At 41.6% G+C, this 25,262-nt stretch overlaps 1 protein-coding gene across 1 annotated transcript in view; it reads right to left on the minus strand.

Moving 5' to 3' along the window:
• BMP2K (BMP2 inducible kinase) overlaps positions 1 to 22,902 on the minus strand; it is a 41,043-nt gene extending 18,141 nt beyond the window's left edge. Inside the window, exons 1-9 of the mRNA XM_053404328.1 lie at positions 22,334 to 22,902; positions 10,831 to 10,949; positions 8,569 to 8,674; positions 8,053 to 8,195; positions 6,581 to 6,702; positions 5,548 to 5,629; positions 4,678 to 4,810; positions 2,332 to 2,435; positions 1,001 to 1,080 (exon numbers count right to left, since the gene is read on the minus strand). Coding sequence (XP_053260303.1) covers positions 1,001 to 1,080; positions 2,332 to 2,435; positions 4,678 to 4,810; positions 5,548 to 5,629; positions 6,581 to 6,702; positions 8,053 to 8,195; positions 8,569 to 8,674; positions 10,831 to 10,949; positions 22,334 to 22,529 — 1,085 coding nt within the window. The 5' untranslated portion in view covers positions 22,530 to 22,902. The remainder of the gene's footprint in view (positions 1 to 1,000; positions 1,081 to 2,331; positions 2,436 to 4,677; positions 4,811 to 5,547; positions 5,630 to 6,580; positions 6,703 to 8,052; positions 8,196 to 8,568; positions 8,675 to 10,830; positions 10,950 to 22,333) is intronic.
• Positions 22,903 to 25,262: the final 2,360 nt, after the last annotated feature.

The following is a 25,262-nucleotide window of genomic DNA, read 5'->3' on the forward strand; positions in this document are numbered from 1 at the left end:
AGGAAGAAACAAAGGAACTGTATGTCACTTGTTTTGTTGCCTGCTGGGCATGTGGAGCAGGTACCTCCTTGAATCACTTTTTGAAAATGTGGTGTGTGGAAGAAACATGCAAATCTTCCCATTGCTGCTGTAGTTTATTGCCTACATGCACATGGAACAGAGAAGCTGCTTGAGAAGGGCCTTAGTTGATTTTGGGGAGGAGGGAGGATATGGAAATCCTTTCCTGTCTTTGCTGCATGCCCTACAGCAGCCATTGTTTCAAATGTTTTTTGTGGGTGGGAACCCAGGAATCATATGGATGATGGTGATAATACTTAATCATATCTTTTGTTGTTGTTGTTGTTTAGGGGGACCCATTTCAGAAGCACCATTATTACCATCAACTTTTCCTCCTGTCTGGCCCATAGCAAAGATTGATCCCAAGCTGTTTGGGGAGGACAGAGCACAGTGGAAAAGCAGAAACACTGGGTGATTTTCAACTAAATTTTACCCTGAGTAGACTCACGGAATAGAGCTAAATTAGGTTCAATGTGTCTACTATGTGTAAAAGTTAGTTGACTCCCACCCACTATTATGATCCCCTCATACACCTGTAATTTTGAGAAGTTTGTGGATGACATTCAACCTCAACAATCACACCAGTCTAGCCAGTATTTTTCCACTACTATTCTGGTGAGTTTATGTATTTGGCTTGTATTTATATTCTCTTCTAAATATAATAAGAATACTTGCTAGTCAACATTAGGTATCTCTCTTTATTTGTGACTATGCATGTGCGCGGCTGGTCTTAAATACTTCGAGATTACTCCTGGATTCAGTTATTCTTTATATTTTGGTATTAGTCTACAGCAGCACAGGAACAAAAGACAACCTAACAAGCAAGGCTTAACAATGTCTGAAAAAGGAAAAATGTTTTCAAACAATTTTTGTTAGGTGAGGAAAAATAGATTTTAAGGTGCAATGTTTTTATGCAAGAAGTGCATGAAACTGCCATACTCACCGAGCTTTTATTTGGCTTTTCTTAGCAGCAGCCTCACTAGCTGTCAGGGGCTCAGGAAGAGTTGAAGGGAGAGGAGAATTCTTGGGGAAATAAATTAACCACGTTATTAGACTTCTGAAAGTAAAATAAGTAGCAAGTTCCAAAATATGTAGCACCAGTAGCAAATAATTATATCTATCAATATCAAGCTCAATTCTCTGACAGCCAGTCCTTTTATACCCAGCACATTGCCATTCATGAACAAGGAGAAACCCCCAGGGTTTGTGGAAGTACAAAAAATGTTTTAAAAATCCAAGAGGGTACCCCAAAACAGTGTGAGAACTGAGAATGCTCAGTGGCCTTGAAATACTAGCTTACTGTTGGGAAGAGGCAAAACGGTAAACTATGCAGTGGGGAGAGACAGAATTGAATATCCTACAGGGGGATATGCCGAGGTGGGTCCAGGGAGTGATTAATGCTTCGCTGGGGGTGGGGGCGGGGAGAGAAAGCTACATTTCCTGCAGCCACCATTTTAAAACTTAGAGGTGGTTTCATAATGAATTCCTTAATTATGGATGAATATGATATTTTAAATGTTTTGGAAGGGTGATACATTTTATTATGATGTTACAGGTTTTGTGTTTTTATGTTGCACACTGCCCTGTGATCTTTGGATGAAGGGAAGTATATAAATTTACTAAATAATAAGTAAATAAATAAATAATATTTTTGATATCTACTTAGTAAAAAGCTGACACTGGTATGCCAAGAAATACAAACCATAGTCTGGAATCTTAATTAAGCTTAAAGACCAAGGCTTTTGCAACTCCCTTTAGAAGCTTTCTATGTCACCTAGGAGCAAAAGGACTACTGGGATTTTTTGTGGGAATGAGTAGAACGAATTCAAAAGCTTTGCTGCACCTGCAGAGTTCATCATGCAGTAGGCTAAATTGTGTCTATAGCAGCATTCTGCTTTACTATGTCCTTGAATTCTAAATACACTTTGTGGGGGAACCAACCCAATTGCATTAACTGATTGAATTAACAATTCCTGACATCTCCAAGAGGAAAGCTCAAAAAAGAGAAAGTGCCCAGACCATCCAACAATTTTATATTGCATTTGATATGAAAAAAAATCCATAGGTTAATGTCATTTACTTTTCAAAGCAGGCACAGTGTGTTTTTCTGAATTACCATGAAGGCAATGTTTCGAAAAAATTATCTGAAGTTACCAAATTTAGAGCCACTTTGTACAAGGGGGAAGGAGTTCCCATTTTTTTGAAAAGTCAAAAAGCTAGTGCCATTCCTTTTGCTAACCTTAAAAATATTAGCATTATGTAAGATCTACTTACATTGATATTGGATATTGGACAGTCCTTTTTGGCAAGTTTAAAGGCAAAGTAAGAAACTTGAAAGATATCAGGTCTCTGTTCTTGATCTGGTTCAAGCATATACCCTGTAGATTACAGCAGATTAAAAGATTAGCAGCAAGAAAGAAGCCTAGATTGAGCAAAGTAGAATAAAAGTGAATCAAATAGATTTTGTAGTGCAGCTTTCATTGCTTCTATGGACAGACAGGTACCGCACAACCAGTCTTTTGTGGTAGGCAGGGGGGTAAAACAACGTGAAACAGCTGCTGTTGTCCATATTCTGCTTGTGGGCTTCCCGAAGGCATATATTGCCTACTGTGGGAAACCCAATGCTCAAACAAGATCCAGCGAGCCTCTTATTTTCATCTGCCAGGTCCTAAAACTAATTGGGCACCATGCAATCTAGAAAAAATTGCCTTCTCTATCATGTTGCATTATACAAAGTAAAATATACAGACACCATTCTTCTCATTTTTTGTGAGAAATCAGCATGTATCACCCTTTTCAGTGTATTACTTTGCCCGCATGCCCCCCAGAAAAAATCCTATAGCAGTTCATGTGTGAGAGAGAGGGATGCACTTAGAAGATGCATTTGGGGTGGGGGGAGGTGAAAGGGAGAGAGAGATTATGAATATGTGGTATGTGAAACATAGAGAGAGGTGCACTTGGGCAGAGAAGGAGAGATGTATATGTCAAATTGGTATGTATGAGAGAAAGAGATGCATGCGTGTATAAGATCTGTAAGTGCACAGTAAGTATGTATGTGTGTGTGTGTGCTGGAGTGTGAGTGTGGTGTGGCCACCTTGTATATTTTTCATAGTACCGTGGTACCTCGGGTTAAGTACTTAATTCGTTCCGGAGGTCCATTCTTAACCTGAAACTGTTCTTAACCTGAAGCACCACTTTAGCTAATGGGGCCTCCAACTGCCGCCGCACCACCACAGCACAATTTCTGTTCTCATCCTGAAGCAAAGTTCTTAACCCGAGGTAATATTTCTGAGTTAGCGGAGTCTGTAACCTGAAGCGTATGTAACCTGAAGCATCTGTAACCCAAGGTACCACTGTACCGGTAAATGCTCTGTTATTGGACAGCAACACCATTATTGTGTTCATGAGTGTGTGTGTGTTTGTGAGAGTGAGAGACTGCATTACTGCGTAACCGCCACAATCAAGACCAACAGGACATTGCTGACTGCATGGCAAACCTGAGCTAGTCCCAGGCTGGAATGGGCAAAGAAAAGTAGCAATAACTGTGCTGTATCCAGTGCTTTTTTTCTAAAAAAAAGTTTGGGGTACTCTCATTTTCCTACTCATACTCAAATACTGTCCCTCAATAAGGCCAAACTTAGATTCACAAAATCTTTAGGAGTATGCCTACCCCTGCGTACCACCAGAAAAGAGCAATGGCTGTGTCTAATTCAATGTTATGCCACACATCCCAAGCTGCCATGTTGTGTTACGCCATGAAAGTCAATTTCTGACTAGTGTCCATGGCACTTTTTCTAAATGTGCCTGGCTAGGTAAATCGGGTTGGCAATCCCTTTGATTATATTAGAACCTTAGGTTTTTAAAACAGATTTTATGCATTAACATTTGGAGGGGGCCTATTTTCCCTTCTTAAATTTTCTCATCAATTTATATTTTCCATTTTAAGGCTATGGTTGAGATTTTGTTTTTGTGGCACTGGGGCTTGGATCCTAGCATTACTCCAATTAGCAGGAGTATCCCAAACAGAGTTCTTCTCATGAAGAAGCCTCTGGTGGAAAGGGAAAAACGCTTCTACCAATTTCCCCTTCAACCTCTTCTGGAAAGAACCTTCCAGAACCGTGTGAGAGATGGTGCTGGGAGAAGGATAGCAATATAATCAAAGCCAGCTCCTCACTGTCCATCAGGAGAACCCTCTGCCGACACAAAAAGTTTCCGTAGATGAAAAGGGCCTTTGTTTGCAGAAGGCAAAATTTAGATCTGACCCAATATACTGATTAGTGTTTGTTGAGGCACTTTTGGATTGAATCATTTTAGAATATGTATTTCGTTATGCAATAATGTATACAACATGTATTATGTATATTGCTGTCAAAGCACTGAGCAGAAAATAAAATGAAACAAACACTCAAAAAGGCCTGGGGAAGGATTGTCCTTTTATCTTAATATTGGTATGATCATATACTTGAAAGCAAACATACATTATTTCCACAGATGTACTCAGCAAAGTTCTATGCAATGAAACCTTCAATCAGCAAGGTAATTCACTTTTGGTTTAGCACCCCATCAAAGATTAAAGCATTTCACAGACAATGTAATTTGAAAGTTGCCTCAGTTACTTACTTATCAAACAATGTATACCATGGGAGTAACGTGAATTGTCTGGGATGGTAAAGCTTCCATCACAAATGGCAACCTGACTCTCACCAAAGGGAAGTGTGAAGAAACAAAGCTTATATAGCAAGCAACCAAGAGCCTATGAAGTGAAACAGCAGGTGAAACACAGTTATTGGGGGAAATCACCAAATACCAAGACTGTTCAAGCAGCATTTGACCATTAACAACTTAAGTGTAAAACTTAACACTTCAGTGATAATAGAAGTATCACAGCTTCCAAACTAATTAATGAGAGGTGTTTCACAGTTTTCTAAATGAATGCAAGAACAGCAAAACTGTTAAAATGTTTTTGCTAATCTGATCATCTCAGCACTTGTGTTTGTTTGTTTATTTATAAACGTATTTATATACTGTGACATTGTTGCACATCAAGCATCAGATTTACACAGATTTATTAAGTGGAAATTTGGTAGTGTCGCACACTCATTACAAAAAGCTTTGCTAAGAGCATTTCTTGCTGCTGCTGGCACACAGTCAAGCTTCATAGAGATGGTAAATTGCTCAACCTGTTGCACTTCAAAATATACAGTAGATTTGCTAATGGAGTGCTTTCATTTAAAGCACTTTACAAGAATTTGAATCCTATTTTTTCCCCATGATTCAGCACAAAGAAACAAGTAACAAGTATAATGATTTATTAATTGAGATTATGTATTTTACCCTATATTTGACTGAACAAACATTCAGATATGCAAGCCATTTCGGTGTTATTCATAAAGCTTTTATTTAAATACTATGCTTAATAAAGGAACATCTTGTGGGGGAAATGCAACAAATTCTATACTATTCATCAACAGTAATATTCAGTTTTCTTACCCAGATATCTGCCTTGGTAGTAATTGGTTTCCCTCCATAAAGATTAATCATTTCAGGAGCTCTGTATGATAACGTAGTATACCTATGAACATATAATTGGATAATTAAAGGTGAACAATAAAATATAGACTTGTTTTGAATTTTCAGACTGTGCATTACTGCACTAAGATTGGGGCAATGCAATTCAGCAATATGGGCAAAAGCCTAAACATATCAAAGAGTAACAATTCTTTTATGTATCACCATATGATGATAGCACTTTTGTTATTATCCTGAAAGTATCCTCAAAATGTAACAAAATTATGAACTTGTAAAGTCAATAGGGTTGCTTTTTCTTTCTACTTGCCCCTTTTTCATGCCTTTACCATTTTGAAATCAGATTTTTAAACTGACCTCTGCAGCCTAGAGGGCAAGTGCTTTCTCACTCTTTATTTAATAAAATGAAAGCTGCAACAGAGTAACAAAAAGGAAAAGGAAAAAAGCATCTTAGAGGCCCAATGGCACTTCAATGCAATTTTTAAAATTATGTTATTATAGCTCTTTGAATGTACTGATTTTAAACAGTAAATTTGAAACTGGGAATTCAAACCACAATTATAACATACCATCGAAAAAGGGCACTATAATCACAGAACGTATACAAATTTGTGTTCTAAATAGCAAAGAACTGAACTAATCTCTATTCATGGACTGACCCTTGGAAGGAGAGAGACCATGAAAAGGATTACCATAACAGTACACACAAGGGAGAAAGGAACAGAAAATCATGCATCTAGCACTCAAAAGAGAGATTAATGTATTTATCCTGCTTTAAAAGACACTAATACAAGCTCATATCCAGATGTAGATATATATCCATGTGGTAAACTGGATCTTTCGCCATATTATGATGTTTACCTTCTAAAATACCTATGCATATGTAGAACGACACTTTGAAGTTGCCATGCATGTGTTCCTATTGTTATTAGACAGATAATTCTAGGATTGTCAGAGTACTGATGTTTAAAAAGCTGCCCTAAGAAATTGAACTTACTTTTTAATTTCTTCTTCAACTACATTAACTCCATCTTTCTGAGAATTAAGGAATTTATTAGTGGCACTGCCAAAGTCACAGAGGACATAGTTTCCACTGTCATTCAACAAAAGGTTCTCAACCTTAGAAAGAAAAAAGCACACACATATAAAATAGAAGGCACTCCTAATTTTCAAGCAGTCACCTTTCATTTAATGTCTTAATCTGGCAGGGTCAGCGGCACTTTAAAGTGTTCATACTTCAGCACCAATACTGAAGGACCAAGCTTAAATACCCTAAAGCAGCCTTACTCAAGTTTGGATCCCAATATGTTGTTGGACTACAAGTCCCATCTTCCCTAGTGAGAAGGGCCATTAGTCAGGAATGATGGGAGTTGTAGTCCAACATCTTGGGACCCAAGATTGCTCTAAAGGAAAAAAAGTATTGCCAAATGCATGTAAGCTTTAGATCCAATTGTTAAAGCGTGTTAACCAAATGAAGAAGCTAAGCACAGCATGTTACACTGCCATGTTTTGTTCAGATTGATGCCATTATTCAACAATGGCTAACCTTCAATTACAAACACATTATTGGTGGTTATTCTTATGGTGTAGCAAAGTTTGATACCCTCTAAACAAGGGATAGATAACTTATGGTCCTCCAAAAGTTGCTGAACGACTCCCACTGTCCCTGAACATTGAACATACCGAGCGGGACTGAGAGATGGAATCTAACTCCACCTGGAAGCTACAGGTTTCTCATACCTGATCCAAAAGTAATAATCCACTCATCCTCCTGCCATTTTTCCATACCCACACATCCCTTGCAAAAATTTGGGCAGTCTATTCTCAGGCCTTAAAAGGCTAGCAGAAGCGCTCTTTCTCCTGGCCTTGAAGGTCATTAGCCCTTTAAAGCCAGAATGAAAAGTACAGATATACAGCTCCCACAAAGTTGCCATTTCCTAGTTGAGTAGCACGAAAAGGCTCTCTGCACTGCCTCTTTCAACTTTAAAGGATTCGGACAGCTGGATTCGGACAAGTGGGACATCATGGACCTTTGCGATCTTCAAATATTTGAGTGAAGAGCTCTTCCCAAGTTGTGCAAAATTTCAACCCCTATCCCCATTCCTAATCCAAAGAAAAGGAAATCTAAGGATGTTGCACATGATCTCCTAAGCAATGCACATCAATTTGCTATTACAGTAATACCAAAGTATATCTTATTTCATTCAAGTTACTCAAAAACAACCTACAAAAACAATGAAGTTGTTCTTAAACTTTTGGAGACTCTTGTTCAAAACAAGAAATCCCTACTGTATCACCACATAAGCTTCTATTTCAAGGATTTTCAAAATTGGTGAATAGCTTTAAAAAGAAAAGGAATAGACGTACCTAAATCTAATGCAAACTTAGTGTTGTTACATGCAATAAAACAAGAGTCAAACACAGAGATTTTATTTCAAGAACAGAAGAATTCCTCTCAGTTCCTCTCACCTTCAAATCTCTATGAACAATGGGAGTTTTGCATTGATGCAGCCTAGCAACAGCTTCACAGGCATCACAAAATATCCTTAGCACTTCTGGCTCAGTAAAGCCTGTCTGCAATCTCTGGTTCATCTGATTCACTACCTGCCCAGCTACAAAAAGAAGGCAGATATTACAATAATACATTAAAGAGGATGTTAGCACAGTGAAAACACTACTTATTCAAAACACAAACATTTTAAATCTCTGACCAACTATGAGCACTGTTTTTAAAAAGTTGAAGTACCACATTAAGACTCTCATTTGCCTGGGTATAAGCGCCACTGAATTCAGTTGGACTTACTTCTGAACAGACATTTTATTTATTTATTAAATTTATGTAACACCTTTCATCAAAAGATCTCAGGGCAGTTCACAGAATAAAAAAGTGAGTAAGACTGCACTTTTAATATAGCAAGGACTATCATATGAAAGTAACTATTGTGTGTTAGACCATTTTTTATATTTAAAGTGACAGAGGCTTACCACGACAGTATTCCATTAAGATGAGCACTTCCCAAACATTATCACTAACAGAATTAACAGCACAATCCAAATACCCTACAATGTTCTTGTGCCCAGACAGTTCTTTCTGAAAAAGAAAGAATAGTTTAGGAATAAAGAAATAAACTTTTTTTAAGGGTTGGAAAAAATAGTATACATGCATTACCGCAATTAGCCTAAAATGCCATAGTCAAAGCTATCTAAAATATTACTACTATTATATATTTATTTATATCCCTTCTTTTTCCCCTCACAGGACTCAAGGCAGTTTACAATTAACATAAGAATCACTAAAAGGGGGGGGACTATATCTATTTTAAAATCTATTAAAGCTACTCATAATTATAATAAAGGCAGCATGGCACCATCCCTTTCATTAAAAGCAGCTACCCCCAAGCCTATTGAAACAAAATAGTTTTCACCTGCCGGCAGAAGAACAAGGAGGGAGCCAGTCTAACTTATCTAGGTAGTAAGTTCCAAAGTCCTGGAGCAGCCACTGAGAGGGCCCTGTATGCCTGTGAGGGTGGCAAGACTGAGAGAAGGCCTTTCCCAAAGTTCTCAAAACACAAGCGGTTTCATATGAGGGAATATGTTCTCTCAGATAGCTTGGACCTGAACCATGTAGGGCTTTATAGGTCTATCAGCACTTTAAAACATTTGCTTCTCATGATTATCTTGACTAAACAGTTTGACAAATCAATTTATAGAGACTAAGTAAATAGCTTAAGATCGTATCCAATGTTGTGCAAGCAGAAGGCAACTTGTACAACTGATTTCTTTTGTTCCTCCGCCATAAAGACACGTTTCCCACCACTACCAGAACCCCCCTCCCAAGGGTCAAAGGGAGCTACTGGACAATGTGGGACAATGTGCTGCAGTGGGAAGAACTGTCCACAATAAGGACTCCTGCATGAGCAGTTTAAGATTCCTCTGCCTTTATTTGATACAGGTGATGAAGTTCTGTTCAACATCTCTGTCTCACCACCAAAACTGCAATTCCCAGGGTTCTCAAGGAAGACAAAATGACTGTTAAACCAGTATGTCTGGATTGCAAGTGGGCCCTGAGAAAGAGGGGAAGGAAAAGGTTGTGAGAAAACGGAACAAGAGGGATACGCGTCCCACACTGCAGGTTAGGTTTAAAAGGGTGGGTTACAGATTTGAAGAGGAGGGAAACTATAGAATTTATGGCTTGGTTCCGAAGTCACATTAGACCATAGTTAAAATTAAATTATGGTTTTACATGAATGAGAATTGTGCTGGTCAAAAGGTCTCATTGTACTCCACCACTGCTTCCTTCATCACGCAGGGGAGAAAACAGACCACAGACTGGCTTTGCATTACCCCTGTAGTTTTTTTCTCTACAAGCAAATAATGGGCAGACGCCAAGGAGAAAAAACAATAATGAGTACTGGTTTGTAGGTACGATGAAGTCAGCCTCTGGTTCATTTCCTTCCCAGCGCACCAAAGGAAGGAGTGGGGGAAAGAGTGCAGTGACACCTTTTGAACCACATTAAACCACAATTTAATTTTAATTATGCTTTAACGTGATGGCCAAACCTGGCCTCTGTTACATTCACACTATCCTAGTGAAATGACTACGAAGAGTAATCTGTATTGTGTATTGCCCATGAATGTTATGTTAACCTCTATTAGTTTTAACACTATGTTTAGACCACATTCAACTATTATTTAGAAAGAAATGAATAAGCCTAGCCTTTCCCAGGCTCACACATTCCCCCTCTCTTCTCTTCCAGCACAGCCAGGGGTTCTGAAGCTTTTGCCCACAGAAGTTCCTATGTCTGTTTGAAAGTAATACAAGTGAAGCCAACATATTCAAACTTTTTTATATTAATGCATGCTTAGTATAAAAAATGAGTTGCCAGTATTGTGCATGCAGAAAAAAATGTCTTTCAATATAGAATTGGCCAAAGGAAAGGCAAAAACCTTCTGACTTTTTTGCTGCCTGAGGCTCACACATGGAATATGTGATGGGACATATATATACAGGGTCTTCATCTTTTGTCTGCCTTCCCAAGACCACAGAACACTGTCTGAAGTGGCTTCTGTCCTCTGCCATTTGGAGTCCAATTTATTTCACTTTGGATATCTTCAAAAGCCCTTCAACTCCTTGTTCTTCTGCAAGTGGGTGGAACTTGCATGTTTTTATGCTGTTGTTCTTTTCTCTTGAAAATCAGTAATATATACCGAAAAAATATGTTGACAATAAGGTATTATTTTACTTACCATTATTGTTATTTCTCTTTTGCAGATATTGAGGTCAGGCACATTATTAACATACATTCGTTTCAATGCACATCGGACTCCACCATGTGTATGCACAAGTAGCACTGTGGAAAAGCCACCTGAAAGAACAGAGACTAAAGTTTACTAGGTCTATAAACATATTAAGATGCTTAAGTATAAACAAATGATTTTAAAATATTATTTCTGAGTTATAAATGAGAATCTGAAATGAATGACAAGATAAAGGACAAGAGACTATTATTGTACACACACACACACACACACACCTGGTATGAATGAACTGAAGATTGATAGTGGGTCCTCAGAGAAAACCTCTACTATGCCTATAGCCAGCCAGCCTCCTGCTACTAAAGAAAACAAGACCCAGTCCCTTCTCTGTGCACATGGAGAGGACCTGGAAGAGGCGTAGGACACAGAAGTCACAGCTGACTAGTAAGCCAAACCAATATTTGTTGCCATTTTTAATTACACCAATGTCCAAATGAAACAGGAGCAAAGTTGCGTGAATGCTGTGAAATGCTGGATTTCTATGATGGCTCAAAAGATTGAACAGGACACAAAAGAAGAAAAATGTTACAATGGTTCTGGAAACATTTAATATGGATTCTGCTGAGTTTAACACTATCTGGAAAAACAGATTGAAAATCCAAGCTGCCATTGTACCCTCACATCCAAACACTGCAAATTTCAAATGGATTCCAGCAGGTGGATCTGAATACAAACCACAAATTTTAAATCTTTAGCATCTATCAAGGTACTACTTTTTATCTCTTTAAACCATTCAAGTATTTTCTATGTCCCACCATGTTCAGTACAAAAAAAATATATTCTACATAATAGTGTTTATGACATGCTTTTATCTGTTTACAAGATGTTCAGCAGTGCATAAAGACTAAACACATACTTTAAAAGACTAGATATGCATACTATCACTGCTCAGTTCATGTCATAGGCATGGTTCTGGAATTACTGTCCAAATAACTTTGGGGCTATATTTGACAACTCATAACATGCGTATGCTGGAGGAGACTCTTGAGAGTCCCATGGACTGCAAGAAGATCAAACCTATACATTCTTAAGGAAATCAGCCCTGAGTGTTCACTAGAAGGACAGATCCTGAAGCTGAGGCTCCAATACTTTGGCCACCTCAGGAGAAGAGAAGACTCCCTGGAAAAGACCCTGATGTTGGGAAAGATGGAGGGCACAAGGAGAAGGGGACGACAGAGGACGAGATGGTTGGATAGTGTTCTCGAAGCTACCAGCATGAGTTTGACCAAACTGCGGGAGGCAGTGGAAGACAGGAGTGCCTGGCGTGCTCTGGTCCATGGGGTCACGAAGAGTCAGACACAACTAAACAACAACAACAACAACAACATACGTATCTACCCTGTACCAACTTACCCCCATGGACTTCCGTCCTATTGCCAGAAGCATATGCCTCAAAAGGCAAAAAGCATATTATACCTAACTTCTGAAACTGATCACGTCTCTGCTATTTATAGACAGCAAGACTCTTCACTGCATTATGCCCTATGGTTTAACTTCAGTCAACTTTTAGCGTGGAAGCAAATTTGACCATGCAAATACACCTATCTGTCCCAAATCGGTCAATTGCCCTAATCTCAACAGCTTAATACACAACACTTACGGAGACCATGTACCTCAAGAGATCCTGTCACTTCACATGAAACAAGATTTAAGCTGTGGTTGGCCCTATATGAATGAACCCCAAAGATCCTCAGGCATGCCTGCCTCCTCCTTTGCCTGCAACAATTCCCACCCCTCCCTGCTTTGCAGAAAGCCAATTTGTCATTTCATCTAAACTGTCAAATTATGGTCTGCTTTTGCCCTACAAACCAAGATCAAATCATGCTGCCATTGCCACTTCTGGAATCTGATATCATGGTGCCTCCGGTTACAAACTTAATTAGTTCCGGAGGTCTGTTCTTAATCCAAAGCTGTTCTTAACATGAGGTGCACTTTCGCTAATGGGGCCTCCCGCTGCCGCCATGCCGCACGACTTCTGCTCACATCCTGGGGCAAAGTTCGCAACCAGGAGCATCTAATTCCAGGTTAGTGGAGCTCGTTATCTGAAGCATTCGTAAGGAGGACAGTATGTAACCTGAGGTTCCACTGTACAGATAAAGCAAAGTGAGAAGAGAAACTTTACTGGGCATAATCAGATAATCAAGGACATGTTAGCAAGGAAAGATTGGATCCAATGCTGCACTAGCGGAGTCCCATTCACCCAATGGATTTTCGGTTTCCTTTTATCTCCCCCTCATGCACTCCCACAGTCTCCTCAGCAGGCTACCCCAACCCTCCAGAACTGTTTTTAAGGATGAACAGGGGACTGGAGGGCACAGGAGAGAACAGTACTGGATATAAGCCAAAGCATCCAAGAAAGATGATTTTGAACGTGCTTGAAATTCTCTAAGATATTGTTTTTGAAAGCAAATCAGATAAAAGCTTAAGACACGTTGCACTTCTTCAACTGCAACATTAGTTCAAGCTTCCTACGTCTTAGAATCATTTTTAGATTTAAACTGCCAAAGAGGCCCTGTTCAGTGCCAAGGACATTTCATGGGCACACATAGTTCCTCCTTGCCCTGCATGAACCACACACCTGCAGCTGTGCACTGTAGGGCAAGAGCAGTAATGGTGGGCAAACTGTTCTTCAGGAAAGTTTGTCCACCAGTTTTCACCTTCTCATTGGGAAATTGCAAAGTTCCACGGAACGCAACATGGAAAATATTGAAGGGAAAATGCAAGCAATTACTCTTATGCCATTAGGTGGCAACATAGCCTAACATATACAGTTTTAATTCCAGCACAATTCAATCAATCATGATGATCTGAAAAATGATAATTTATTGTCGCTCACAGGTAAACAAAAAAGGCTACACGTTATTTAACTGCTATCAGTCTAATCAAGAAAGCGCTTATATCACTATGTAGATATAGCTTATATCACTATAAGTAGAGTTGAGTGTCCTGCTATATTCTAACGACTGTAGAATATAACTTGCATAGTATAAACAACCTACTTTTCAACAACAAAAAACATTTACTAGAGAACTGTGGGCCCTTTAATATCCTCGATACATTCCTTACTATAAATCATGGAAAGCTAGTTCAGGTTTATGAAAAAACTGAGATATCAAAGCTTTTTCCGCTTAAAGCATGTGTCCAAATATCTTCAAAGAATGAAGCCATTTCCCAAATTTCCAAATTCCATTCACAGTAATACACTCTCAGACAAATTTTGACATCAAACCTATATTCATGACAAACACTGATATGCAACGTTGCTCCTTAATACTTAGAAGCACTGTCTGAACTTAAGTTGTAGTATGCAGAGCAACTTAACAATTATGCAATATTAGTTTTCAAGTTACCAGACTCTCAACAACTAAGACAATAAAGCAATACTAGTTGAACACACATGACTCTTCATATCCAAACCTGTATTCCTGCACACACACTTCTGCTTCAAGAAGTTTTCCATTTCTCCCATGCTTTCATGAATCAGAGCAAGGAAACCCAATTGATGCTCGCTCTGATTCAGTGCTAAAGAGCAGGTTTTCCTGGGGAAAGTGATGGGAAAAACAAAAAACCACTCAGCCCCTGCCTAGAAAGCATGGCAGAAGTGGAAACAACAAAAAAGGTAAACTGAGAACAAATCTTGGTTGCCTCATAATTTGTCTGGAGGAAGACAAACCACAACCATAGATTTGGATATGCATCAGCCCCATGCTATACTGCAGCAGCAGGCCTGAAGAAGAGGATCTGAGAACTTTAACATTTGCTCATGTGTATTAAGCCATGGTTTGGTTTACTACACGCAAACCCAGTAAAAATACAAGTGGGGCAGAAGGCCCAATCAACATAGTGTACAAGCCACCCGCCCCCCCCCAATAAACTTTTGCAGGCACACCTGGCTGTTGTTTATTTTAACAATGGCAAGTTTAAATGAGTCAGCTCCAGCAAGTATAGCTTTAACCAAACTCTCTGAGACTAGTCCCCCCATTAATGTTAACACACACACTTGCTGTTTTGGATGGCATAACAAGTCTGCTCACCCCTCTTGGTGCAACAGCGTTGCAGGACGGCAGAGGCTTCACTGGGGACCTGATGAGGGAACTTGAACAGCAGTGCCCTTCCTGGTAGGCGCCTTAAACCCCCTCCGCCTATCAGGAACAGATCCTAGCAGGCACCCAGCTTTGGCAAATGGGGATGCAGGCTGGGGACTCGGGCTGTGCCAGGGGGTGGAGCCAACGAAGCAGGTAGGCTTCCCTCAATCCACCCCTTGCCCATTTAAGCAGCCTGTACCTGGGGCACTACCTGTTTGTTCCTTTCCAGGGGTTTTCCCTGCTCACCCACCCTAGGTTTAAGCTGATAGTCAATGGCTATGCTGTGACTACAGTGGTCACCGTTCTTTAAGCAGCCAGGTAGGAATTTGCTCACCGGGTGGTTTTGCCTACCTCATCCGGTGGTTTTGCCTACCTCATAGCAATCGTCTGGTTGGGCATTGGGGCAATCCTTTGCTTTGGATGGAGGGGAGGATGTAGTCTCCATTAACACACACTTGCTGGTTTGGATGACATGACAAAATGCAGTTAAACTAAAGGAACAAATGCTCCTAAACTCCTTTTCTCACCTGCATAGGAAAGATGAGCTGAAAGGGGAGCACGTAAGCCGGCGCCATGCTCCTGTTTAGTGTAGCTTGAAAAAATATGGCCATTCTCTCAAAAATCCTCCCCACAAGCTTTCGAGGATTTTGCTTTCAATATGCAACGTATGGCAATTAAAGGGTACTCAAAAACACACCGAAAGAGAATAGGAGCCTGAAACTGATTCAGCACACTTGGATTATGCATACTTTTGGTTTTAATTCACTTACACATTTACAAATAGAGACCTTATACACACACACTCTATATATACATACATATATATATATATATATATATATATATATATATATATATACATACATACACACACACACACACACACATATACACACACACTCCCATACTGTACATGATTTACAATGGTTAGTAACTTTGAAACAGCAAAATCTGATAATGTGTCTATTTCTGTTGCTTATTCATTTTCTGGAACAATGCTTTCATAGAAAATGAGAACTCTGTACAAAAATATAACAACAGAATATTTCCATTATTGAAAGCTTCCCAGCCCACCTCACTAGAAAAGATACTTAAGTGAAAACCTTACAGTATTTTTAAACTGCCTGTATTCAGATTGCATAAATACAGAGAACTTCTAATTTAAATAGAATTTAAGAGTAACACTAGTTTTGTAGCCAGCATGAAAGGAGATGTATAGAATGTTGCAAACTCTTACCACATTAGGAGCCTTTTATTTATATGTTAAGGCACAACCACCTCCAAGCAGCTCCTAACCTGCTGGAAGCAACATGGAATGCCTTCCTTTAAGTGTCTCTGTATTGGCCTGGTTACCATACAGTGTGCATTACATCCAGCTATGCCAAAATCTCAGAACACAGTGTGCTGGTTCAGATTATCCTATCTTGTATTAAGATATACACAGCCCTTTTGTTCAAGCTGTAATTAAGCCTTGAGATTTGTAAGCCGTGACATTTCCTTCCTTTGTCCAAACCAGAAAAGTATGGCTATCAAATTAGGAACAAGCCAAGACTATTAGGACCAACTTCAAACCACGGTTTAATACTTCTGGCTTGCTCCGAAGCTGGTAACTACAGTTTCCCAGTTTGGGCAAAGCAATGAACTATGGTGAATAAGAAACTTCCTAGCTGATTTTAAAGTAGTCTAAGTTGAACAAGTCTGTATCCAAATCCTAAACCCCCATATCCCTCTCTAAGTTAGGGTAATCTATTGGGCAAACAGATATCTCAAACACAGCACAAGGTCAGAGGAAAATCTGATCCTCTATCCAGCTCTAAGCTTAAGTCAGGGTGGGTGGTGGAAAGGGACAAGCTTCTGTCTCTGACAGATCAGGATGGGGGTGGGGGAGTCTCTATACCTTCTTGATCTTCAAGCTGATGGGGGGAGGCAGAACTAGCTAGTTTACCTCTGCATGTAGCTCCATATTTAGATTCAAGTTGATCATACTTAGATTAATGTTGTTGATCATAGCCTGGGTTCCATCTAACCATGGGGAAATGTGGGGGGGGGGGAGCCAAACAAAATCTACCTACCCCTGTCACACATAAAGAACCTGAAACAAAATGCTGCAATACATCTCCAGCTCTTAAACAGAATTGTTCCTGTTTTGGGCTCCAGTCAATCTGGAACAAGAGTCAGACAGCACTGTTCAGAACTTGAGGGGAGGCCTTTAGGAGAGACAGTAAGAACTCCTGAAAACTTCCCCTTACTGCACTATATACACTAAGACGCAGGGCTAACTTCCTGATCTGATCCCAAATCCTCTGCTGCTGATGAGCACAAGGTTTCTTGAAAATGGAAAAAGTCAAAGGCACCTATTTTGTCTACCCACCCGCAGAAGTCTCCCCGTGGCAAGCACCCACCCCCCTTTTCCAATCTTTCAAGGCTCGCCTAAGCTTGTTACTATCTCAATAAACCAATGTTTATTATGACACGAACACAGAAACTATTTCGGAATCATAAATACAATGTCAGTTATGCACTCATTCTATTTTCTATTTCCCTTAATAAACTTTGCTAATTCTGTCATACTTTCTCCTGTAATATTTCTTTAAATCAAAACAATTGTGAGAGGGATAATGTGGATTGAGGTGTTAGCTCTTTCTCTGTATACACATTTCTCCTCAAGATACAATCCCTCTCCTCTCCCATCCAAGCATTTTTTTTTCTTTCTTTCTCTCCCTCTCTCACACACAAAACCACTTCACCCAGTTTTTCTACTCCTCTCCTTGCTTCCTCCAATCCAGTGTTTTCCCACTTCTAAAAACCCTCCCCACCCCTAAACACCTATCTGGCATCTAGAGGTGGGCAGGAGGAAACTGGAGAGGAAAAGTTTAAAAGTCCATTCCTCTGCCCCCCCCCCCAATAGAATGCATCTTCCACATTTCAAGGTTTTAGTACCCTATACTAGTGCTGAGGGCATCAAACATATCTGAACTTCAGAGAGCTGAATATTTAAGCATTAAAAGATACTAGAGCAGAGGTTTTCAGATTGTCTGATGACTAGCTGCATTCAGGTGGAACCACAATAAGGCTGCGTAACAGTCAATAATTTCTATGCTTGGCCCTGTGCAGTACTTGATTCTCTCCCTGCCCCACTGCTGAGACCATTTTGACCACCCTTACTGCCTTTGGTTTGGCTAGGTCACAATGGCTGCCGTGAATGTCGAAGCCACAACTAAAAATCCATGTATATTGGGCCTCATGGCTTCCCTTCCTCCTGGGAGCTCTTTCAAGTTTCTGAGCTGCCCAACCAAAGTATTCCTATCCTGGGACCTGTGGGAGAATTTGAATTCCATCAAAACTCACTACTTTCCCTCCTCTCACAAAAGAGACTACACCACTTAATTCAGCCACTCAAATCTTCACCCACAACTGAATCCAAAGGTGTTTTCCTAGGAGTACAAGAACACTGCCTAAGAAAAAGGAACTGAAATCCAGAGGTGGCCCTCTTTTGTTCTAGCCCTTGCACAACATTATTTACTATTTTTCCATTTATTCTGTACCTTTAACTGTTTACAGCTTAAATTCCTTTCTTGTGCACAATCATCAGACATCATAATTATGTCAGGTGATTGACACCTGGCCCATGAGGATGGGAGAGATAGGTCAATGAGGCTTGCTCAGTCCTGTGCACAGCATTTCCCAAACACCTGACTATCAGATGATTGTCAGACTTTTGAGAAGTGCTGCGCACAAGGATGAATAAGCTTTGCAAGCCCTGCACTAGGTTTTTGGGAAGTGTTGAACACAGGCTTACAAAGTGACTTGTGCAGCGTTTCCCCAATCGGCTGGTTGTCGGGCATTTGGAAAGTGTTGCACGAAGGGCTTTGCAAGGTCTGTGCTAAGTGGTTTCCAAGCACATGGCTTGCAAAGTTATTTGCACAGTATCTGACAATCAGCTGATGGTCTGATACTTCAGAAGTGCTGCACAAGGGGCTTTACATACACAACCAACAAGCAGTGCCTATAAAGCCCTTTCAGCCCAGCCTCATGTCATTTTGGCATCAGGTATAGGACAGATGGGTACGGGTTGCCTGAAACAGCCTTGCAGGCCAAATGGGGAGGCCTTGTGGGCCAAATTTAGCCCTTAGGTTAGAGATTTTGCACCCCAGCAAAACACAACAAACCAGTATTTTTTATTTGACCATATGCAGTTTGTTTTGCAATGATTATTCAAATACTGTCAACCAAGCAAGACAGAAAACTACTCAGAAATACTGTGCATCAAATTCATGCCTGTTGGGAAATACCCATTATTCACAACTCTGGCAAACTTTTTTCCAACACAATTTTGGAAAAAATAAGCTGAAGATATGTAATATGTAATAAGAATAGGGCGTCTATCCAATAAAGTTAAGCACCTTCAAGTTCAATTTATTTAAAGACAAGTTTAACTCTGGCTCACTGAAGTCAATGAGACATATGCCTAACTCTAGCTAGTTCGTGCCTGTGGTAACTTTATCAAATGTAACTATCTGCAGCACATCAAAAAAACAAATTGCTATCAGCTTTGCTAATATTTATTTTCTAAATCAACTAAATAAATTACACTCTTATATTATGCAATTTGAGACTTACTTTCAAATACAACCACAGAATAGGGCTAACACACAAGTATTTGCAGGTAACAGGTTATTCACTTGAAGACTTCTCAATTCTATTTCATTTAAAATATGTAAACAAAAAAATCAACACGAGCTATTTGGCTACATCAGAGATTCTGGATACTACAGATTATTAACAAAAACTGGAGAATGGGGGAGACCTAATGGCAAACTTCATTATAAACCAGCTACTTAACTGAATACTAGCAGATAAGAGCACCTCAGACTTCAATCCACAGGCAAAAAGGAAGAGCTGGATAGATGTAAAGGAACCATGAACAGGCTTCCCATTCCTAACATCCCATGCACTGCCAGTACGCACATAGGTATGGGAAGAAACAGAGCTCTATTAAATCTATCAGGTTCTAACATGCATGGGTGCTATCCATGGTGCAAATGGATCATTTGCAAAATGTTTTTGAACTGAAGAATGCTCAGGTGTTTGTTTGTTTGTTACTTTGAACACTTTCCCCAGCATATCTTAAATAAAACCACAAGACATCTATACTAACTCCTGGTGAATGGCATTTATACCCCACACAGGAAAGCATTTAAATGACCACAGAAAATATATTGGAGGAAAGGCACCTTCCCCAATTAAGTGGGTACCAATTAAGATAATTAAGATTTCAGGATAAAAGTTAGACTTGAGACAAGGTTTCACCTGTGCCAATGAAGCTGCCATCTAGCTGCTCTTAAATGGGCATGGATTATGGTACCTTTGTCCCACAGTATGGACTATAAGACTAACAAATATTAAATATTATTTAATGCACCATTTAGGCACCTAAAATGATAGGAGTATTTAACAGGATCTTTACCATCTAAGGGAAGTAACTTCAAATAATCTGTTTTTCAGAATGATACTTTATAATGCAGTTAATTTTACAGATAGGTTTACACATAAGACACACAAAAATATTTCTTTTAAAGGAAGCCACCTGTAATTTACCTATACCCCAGCCATGGGGAAAGAGGACTACAAGTTCTATTACAATCACTGCTTATAAACAGCATTTCCTAAATCTCTAGAAAAAGAAACTCATAAGCTTTAAAGCTTGCATAGACTGGCAAGTGAGTGCTAATAGCACAATCCTAAAGTTCTTTTTCAACATCAATAAAATAGTCCATTTTCTAGGGATAAAGAGCAGAAATATAGCACAATATAGGACTTTACTGCATCCTATCATCCCCACAAATGACAGATGTATCTACAATAACCCCCCCCCGAAAGACACATGTTTTTGTTTGGGTTAGCCATGCCCCAAGATGAATGGCACTGCCTGCAAACCTAAAAAAAATTAATTTTTCCCTCAAGAAAGAAGACACACAATACCGTACATTCATTACTTGATTAACATTATGTCTCAAATGCAGCAGCAGCAACTCTTTTTTGTCAAAAGATATGGACATTTTTAAACTACTACATGTACCATAAACAACACAAGTGTTGTGTTTTGTGTGTATTACAGGGACACACAAATTCAGGGCTACTTCCCTGATTTTTATTAAAGGGGTACTCCTGTAAGCAGTTTTTCAGGATAATCCTTTGTTTCATTATTTTATTTACAGCTGTAACTAAACTGTGAATTCTTACGAGTAAACACCACAATATGGCAAGAAATTCTGCCTCACATTCTAGAGCAAAAGTGCACACACACACACACACACACACAGCCCCTCTCCCTCTATAAAACCTAGTGTGGCTGGGTCCTCCAAGGCAACACACTCCTGTGTATTCCTCACAGTGCTTTTCACAGTGCTGCCACAGGATTCCACCCTCCCTGAAAAAAACACATCCTTATCTAAATGATGTTTACCAAAACTGTGTTCCATAGGATTTACAGTACTTTCTTATGTATGTGCATGCAGCTGGAGTCTGACCCTGACGATCAAGAACACACAACTCCACTGTTAAAGGACATCAGCGCAGGCAATAATGACCCATGGGGGGGACAATTAGAATGGACGTTGTGGTGGCTTTCACAGACCCAAACAAAAAGGTGGGTGGGGTCTAACTCAGTTTGGGGGCCTTAGATCCCCTCCCTATTCCCCAAAGATAAGAAGAGTGCCTCTCTGAGGCCCGCAGCTGGAGAAAACTACACCACAGGGAGCTGCTTCGGCACAGAGCCTTATCATATACACTGTTGTCGCACTTGCTCCCCACTTCACACGACACCTCCGGGATGAGGGCACCGGTCTTGGGCGTGTCAAAAGGTGCGCTTTTGAGAGCAATGCATGCGCCCTCCTGGCTTTGCAGCCGATCCTGCTCAAGGGGGCAGCTACGGCCAACGCTACCAGGTGTGCAGGTGAGGCCAAGCGCTGTTGGCATCCGCATCTGGCCGTAGTAGCACCTCTTCCCCCAGAGTAGCATGCGGGGTTCTTACATCAGAAAAACACAAGGGAGGGGAAGAGAAAGAGAAAGAGGCGGGGGGGGGGACACGTCTGCAGCACTTATCACAACTTACGGGTTCAGCAACTCCGTGGAGATTCCCACCCACACCCACCCTCGGTTTACCAACAGCTGGCGTTGAACGCAGCTGGTCTTGCGAGTCATGGCAACAGCCGAGACCCCACCCCAAGGAGTCCTTGCATCCGATACCGAGGGGGGGGGGTCGCGGCGGAGCCCCGGGCGCCCTACGAGGCCTCTCCGAGAGCCCACCCCGCCTGGAGGTCCTTGCCCGGCCTACTTCCCCCGCTCACCTTCCGCCAGCAGCTCCTCCACCGTGACCTGGAAGCGCCCCACGGCGAAGACCCTGCTGCTGCCCACGGCCGGCCCGCCTCCGGCCACAAAGCCCGACACGGCCGCCGACGTCCCTCCGCCGCCTCCACCTCCGCCGCCGCTACTCGTGCTGCCTCCGGTGCCGTCAGACTTGGGCATGCGAGAAAACTTCTTCATGGCGGGCGAGGAGCTCGGGGAAGTAGACCCGAGGAGGAGCGGGGCGAGGGGGAGAAGAAGCCTCTGCCGCCGCCGCCGCCCAAGGAGCCGCCCCTTCTTCCCTCAGGGGCTGGGACCGCGGAGGCTCGCGCCAGTCAGTCAGCGCCCGGCCCCGCACTGGGGAGCCCCAGGCCGCCGCCGCCGCTACTGTGGGAACCTGCGCTTGACAACCCCGGCTCCGCCGCGCCTCACATTCCGGGAAGGAAAGTGGCGTGTTATGTGTGTGAGGCGAGCCGAGTCTCGGCCACCCCCGCCTGCAGCGCCGTATCTCTCCCCTTCTCTCTCTCACACGCGCGCGCCCTCGCGCTCGCGCTTCTTCCCTCACAGGGGAAAAAAAAAAGAGAGAGAGACGCTGTGAGGGACGGAGAGACCCCTCCCCCTCCCGCTCCAGAACGAGGTTGCAAGCACGCGCGCGCACCCGCCGCCCTTTAACGTTCCGCCGCGCGCGCACGGCTGAGGGGAAGGACGAGAGGGAAAACCCGAACTGGATTTCATGGCCCACCCCCTTCGCCCTCTCGCGCTCCTGTCAAATACTTCTAACGTCGCCCTGCTTGCTTTTTTTTTTTTAACCCCTTCGCGCAAGCCACAGGAGTTGTTGTTGTTGTGGGGGGGGCGGGGGGCGGGGGAAAGAATCATTGCCCTGAGGGAAGGGAGGGAAAGCCTCGCCCCCCCTCAAAAAAGGAGGTCTGCGCACGCGCGTGGCTGGCTCGTTACTTTTTTTTCCCCTTCCTCTTCTTAACAAGTCCCCGCCCTCCTCGCAACGCCGCTCTGTGCTGCCGGAAGTGAGGTTGCCACGCCTGGGTAGCACGTGCTTGGGAGGGGTGGGGTGGGGTGGGGGAAGCTTGGACGGGGAACCGCTTTGGTTTGGCAGGCGCCGCCCATCTCTGCTTCGGCGGGCGCGGGCGCTCACGTGCTGCTGTTGCTGCCGCCGGGGTTTGTTTTTTTTTTCTCTTGCGAGGCGAACGTTCGAAATCGTTGTATGGAGCCGTTGCAAAAGGACCGTTAGGCTAAAGGGGGGCGGAGGGGATTGGGGTGGAAGGACTATAATGGAGTTTCTGGGCCGCTGGTGTTACTGCTTTTCTTATTTTATTTTTATTTACAGTGGTACCTCGGGTTACAGACGTTTCAGGTTACAGACTCTGCTAACCCAGAAATATTACCTCAGGTTAAGAACTTTGCTTCAGGATGAGAACAGAAATCGTGTGGTGGCGGTGTGGTGGCAGCAGGAGGCCCTATTAAAGTGGTACCTCAGGTTAAGAACAGTTTCAGGTTAAGAACAGACCTCCAGAACGAATTAAGTTCTTAACCCGAGGTACCACTGTATTTTTGTTCGCTTTATATTTTTATGAAAAATCTCAAAGCGGTTTACAGCATATTAAATCAATCAAACGTAAAAGAATCAATCAAACATAAAAGAATCTGAAGAAAGTCAAATATAGAGTATACAGTTGTACCTCTGGATGCGAACAGGATCCGTTCCGGAGCACCGTTCGCATCCTGAGCAGAACGCAACCCGCATCTGCGCAGGTTGTGATTTGCCGCTTCTGTGCATGCATGTGACATCATTTTGAGCGTCTGCACATGCGCAAGCGGCAAAACCTGGAAGTAAGCTGTTCCGTTACTTCCAGGTCGCTGCGGAGCGCAACCTGAAAATGCTCGACCTGAAGCAACTTTAACCCAAAGTGTGACTGTACAGTGGACCCTCGGGTTACGTTACCTGTAGGTCGCGTAACTTTCAGGTTGTGAACTCTGCAAACTTCCGTATACTTCCAGGGTTCGCTCTGCGCACATGTGCAAAAGCACTCTATCGTGCTGCATGTGTGCGTTCAAGCGGCACCTCGTTGTGGACTTTTCGGGGTACGTAAGGACCCCCAGAACGAATTAAGTTCGTATCCGGGGGGGTCCACTGTACAGTCAAAGCAACATAACACAAAACTAAAATATTATCTTAAAAGATTCCAAAATAAAACATTACAAAGGAGGTCAACTACAGAATACATATTTAACATTTATCTAGTATTGAATACTGCATGGCAGCAGATTTTCCTGCATTTCTTCAAAATCATACAAATAGATAATTTGTACTACTTACTGATGTAGAGAGTATGGACTTTACTCTTTAGTGTGCACCTGCTCTAAAAAGCAGTCTGCTCTCTGGCATCAAGCCAGAAATTAAAAATTGACAGTTGGATCTTAGTTTCAACCGGGAATATGTCAGTTTCCCCTAAAAAAAATAAAAACGCAGGTTTGCCTTTAGGAACACCTAATATTTCTCATTTACTTTTTCTGAAAATAGTTAAAAGCTGGTGTTCCATATGTCCCTCAAACTTAAAAAAAAAAAAAACTTTGACTCAAAACTTTGATTTTGATAAACTAAGAATGTAGTGTACACCCTCAATTCTTTGCCAGAGCAGCTGCCTTCAGTTTTCCATTTGGCAGCTCTCGAAATTAAAGGAACTAATGGCACTTTACCTACTCGGTTGCCTTGGAAATAAGATGCAGCATATGCAGGTTGAATTTACATCTAAATATCACCACCTCCCCCCCCCAATCTATAAGTACTTTTTGCAATGTATTCCCATAGTTTGTAATAATCCTCTAAGACTGATCTGTGCAAAACACATGCGTACACACAAAAGCAAAAGTCTACAGTGTTCCAAAATCTATTTCCTATTCCCAGGTACAAAGTGAAAA

Source organism: Podarcis raffonei, chromosome 9 (assembly GCF_027172205.1).
Source record: "Podarcis raffonei isolate rPodRaf1 chromosome 9, rPodRaf1.pri, whole genome shotgun sequence".
Taxonomy (NCBI): Eukaryota; Metazoa; Chordata; class Lepidosauria; order Squamata; family Lacertidae; genus Podarcis; species Podarcis raffonei.